This window comes from Acanthisitta chloris, unplaced genomic scaffold, assembly GCF_000695815.1.
Source record: "Acanthisitta chloris isolate BGI_N310 unplaced genomic scaffold, ASM69581v1 scaffold44575, whole genome shotgun sequence".
NCBI lineage: Eukaryota > Metazoa > Chordata > Aves > Passeriformes > Acanthisittidae > Acanthisitta > Acanthisitta chloris.
Genome location: NW_008676247.1, coordinates 13,783 through 17,660, shown reverse-complemented (window position 1 = coordinate 17,660; position 3,878 = coordinate 13,783). Strand labels below are relative to the sequence as shown.

At 41.2% G+C, this 3,878-nt stretch overlaps 1 protein-coding gene across 1 annotated transcript in view; it reads left to right on the top strand.

The window, feature by feature from the left end:
• The window catches only part of KBTBD12 (kelch repeat and BTB (POZ) domain containing 12), a 30,136-nt gene that overhangs the window by 15,856 nt on the left and 10,402 nt on the right, over positions 1 to 3,878 (top strand). The window contains exon 4 of the mRNA XM_009076036.1: positions 1,343 to 1,540. Coding sequence (XP_009074284.1) covers positions 1,343 to 1,540 — 198 coding nt within the window. The remainder of the gene's footprint in view (positions 1 to 1,342; positions 1,541 to 3,878) is intronic.

Genomic DNA, 3,878 nt, shown 5'->3' with positions numbered 1-3,878 from the left:
GATGATATTGGACACGGAATTTGGTTATAATTTCACTGTTCTGATGCAGAGTTAACTGATTTTATCTATACCAGACTCTAAAATACAGACTAGGAATACAGTGCTAGCCAATTTGGAGCATTGTGGTCCCCAATTATATGTAGTTGCCTCTGGCAAATACCTTTGGAGAATGCACAAAAGGTTGAAAAAATAACACAGTCCATTTTAAATGGTACATGGAAAACCATATGCAAGTAAAACTTAGAGCATTAGGGGCTTGTTTCTCTGACAGACCAACTTAACAGCACTAGGGGCAATATATTTTAAAAACAGCTGCATCAACCTCCCACAGGCTGCACTTACAGTCCTTTCCCTTTGCGTATGCAAGGGCATAATTACACTCCATACAATGCACTTTGGATTTGCACAATTGAGAGCAGTCCTACGTGTGTATCTGGAATGCTAGCCTTCATGTGGAAATTGCTTGCATATTGCAGTCATTTCATATTTAAAAGTGGTCACATACACATGCATGCACAAAAGAACTGCTGCAGCATGCCATCAGTGCTCATTATGGAGTATTGTGTCCATTGGCACAGATGGAAAACCTGCATGGGAACATCAGCATATTCATTCTCAAGACCAGAGGCTGCGAATTCAAAATCTGGGATTTGATCACTTGAAAGGGTTTGGAAAGGCAGTGTTTACACTGATTTTAAGTGTCCAGTGTTTCCAGCATGCACTGAGATCTCAGGTGTACCTGCAGCCTGTTGCAGTATGTCCCAAGCAAAAGAAAACTGGGATGTGTTTCAGTGCTGCGCAGTGACTTCAAGCTCCCAATTAACCCTTCAACAGTAGGGCTTGTTGCAAATAACTCAGTTGACACGCTCTGTGTATTGGATGGGTTTGTTTCTGGAAGTTGATCCGAAGTAAGAAACACATGTAGTAATTTTCTTTTATTGAAGGAAACTAACAACAAATCAAAATGATTGTTGGTTAACATGTGTGAGGGTCAAATCCACCAGCAGCATTTAAAAAACAGTCTTTGATCCATTGCAGTTTGTCCAGCAAACAGAACAAGTAATTATGACTATTTCTACTATATGGGGAGAAAACAAAATACCTTTGTGCTTTGAAGGCATGCTCGTCCTTCCTTTGACACAAGACTTCAGATAGGGTCTTCCTTCGGTGTCTGCAGATGACCTGCAGTATCTTCTGCTTTGAGTTTACTTTCCCACAAACTTCTGGAGCTGCCAAAGGAAAACAGAGTGAGATGAGAACGTGCAAACAGAAAATGCAGCCAGCAATGCATTTTTTAGCAGAACCTGGTACTGCTACTTTTTGACCTATATATGTTTTGCAGGAGGAATTGGGTGCCTTGGTTATGACAGAGGACAGACACGGAAATGTCTTGATGCAGTGGAGATTTACAACCCTGATGGAGACTTCTGGAGGGATGGACCTCCTATGCCTTCTCCCCTCCTCGCCTTACGAACAAATTCTACCAGCGCAGGTTCTGTGGAAGGGAAGCTGTACCTCTGTGGAGGATTTCATGGAGCAGGTACTAAAATGAGTCTGACATTCCCTCTGTAGCTGAGATCAGTTTCACTGGACACAGACTGACCCGATGAGTTATCAGCCCTATCAGGTGGCATTGGCATGCTCTGGAACCACAGACTTTGGACTGCCAGCCCCTAATGTCAATATGAATTGTATCCTGTTTGACCTTTGCTTTTTTCCTTAACAAAATATGAAAATTTGAGGATGTTTGTGATCTCTGTTAAACCTGTCCAAATCTAAAACCTCAGTAGAATTATTCTGGATTTACATCCAGAGCTACAGAGATCAGGAGCATAGTGTTTTATGGACATTAAAGACCTTGGGCATATCTGTTGAAGGCCCTGCCCATCTGTCCTTAGCCACTCAGAGCTATCTCACTCTGCCTATTTACTTGCATGCTTTTTGTAATCAATGTTGAAAAAGCTTGTGTATTTAACGAGCACTCAGGATAAGGAACTGAGATACAAAGAGACTAAAGTTTCAGATCTGGTGATTTTAATAATCCTAGTCCCATGGACACCATTCTTCTTTTGGTCTTCTTCCTTCCAACTGTGTTCAGCTCTATTTAAATATCCAGTCATGTTAAACATTACTTTTTTCATTATAAATGCAAAGAATCTCAAAACAAGCACACTTCAAGTGTTCTGCTACATACAGCTGCTACCTCAATTTTCTTTCTAGGAGAAAGCAGTAACAGATGCATTATCCACTGCTAATTAATGTCGTATCAGGCTCACTGTTGCCCAGGAATGGCCATGTGGGTGATGTGTCCTTCACATTACTGATTCCAGTTGCCTTGACTTGTACTTGTTTAACAAACTCTAAACTTAAAACCACTGTTACTTTAGAATGATGATTTTCATCAGCTAATTCACAACTCACCTTCCACTCCCTTCATTTGCTACTGTTTGAGGAAGCTGCTTCCTCAAAACAATTATTTGGCAGCTCTCTAACAGGCATGTTCTCCTGTCATCACTGATGGAAGTTCTGTGACCGCAGAGCAATTATGCTTATGACACATCACTGTGTTTCCATAGCAAACATTGTGCCATCATAGTTGTCTTTTTCTCAGCAATATTATGAAAAAGCCTAAAGTTAGTGGGTACAAATCTCAAAAGGCTGATCATGGGAAGTGGTTGAGTCACCATCCCTGGAGGGATTTAAAAGACATGTAGATGTGGAGCTTAGGCACATAGTTTAGTGGTGGGCTTGGCAGTGCTGGGGTATGGTTGGACTGGATGATCTTAAAGGTCTTTTCCATCCTAAACAATTCTATGACTCTATGATCATTAGCACTGACAAATGAAGCAATTTTGTTCAAGATGACTAACAGACTAATATGAGATGCTCTGACTAGGGTAGCTTCAGAGCCATAAGAACTTTCTGTACAATACCACCACATTCTGTCACTGAGTCATGTAGAAAGAGTGGTTCTTCTGAGAGAGACTGAAAGTGCCTCCTGTAGGTTTCCAGAAGGCCATCTTTTGTATGCTTGTATAATTCCAGCTCAATGGGGTCCTGATTCCTCACTCTACCTGTACAATCTATATAATTATGTATAGAACTCCCCTGCACTAATAGTGTTATTTAGATTGGAAAACGAGAAGTCAAACTTAGAAAATGTCAGTTTTGCAGTTACCTGCACAACCTAAATTCTGACCCCCTACGTGTGCATTCTGTATACCAGTGAAGAAATAGTATGTGATTGTGTTGTTAGACATTGCTATGGTGTTCATTAACAAGAGAGCCAAAATAAGATTCTCACTGTCAACTATAAATCAGGTGTAACCACATGTTCAAGGAGTTGAAAGAAACCTAAGAGAGAAGCCTAAAGGCAGGCATCTTAATGTGATTTTCAAGTTACTGAAGGAAAGAGCTTTCTAAATCTTCACAACAATTACAGCTTTTAGCTACCATCATCAAGAAAAAGATGGATGGAGGCCATATGCTGAAGGTTGCCTAGCTGGCTTCTCTCCCTAGCCCCATCTTCTCTGCATGCTGGAAAGAGCTCTTGCCTGATCTGTTCTTTGGGGATGAAGGGTGGAGTGAGAGAGGGTTATTGCTGTTATACAGGAGCTTGGAGAGTGTGGCTTGACTCGGCACTTGCACAATTACAGCTGGTCAGTAGCTTCAAGGTACAGAACAGCATGTGCTGCTGCTGCTATGTAGCAGATAGGGTTATTTTAGAATGTGCTTGTTTGGTTTCAGTCTTTTGGGCTTCTTGGCATGTCACTTTGGTTTTTGTGAGGGATGCAACCGAGAGAGGATATTCCAAATTTACAAACATTGTAATTTAGTTTCAACCAAGTAGAGTTCTTGGAACAAGCTGGAGGCACAGC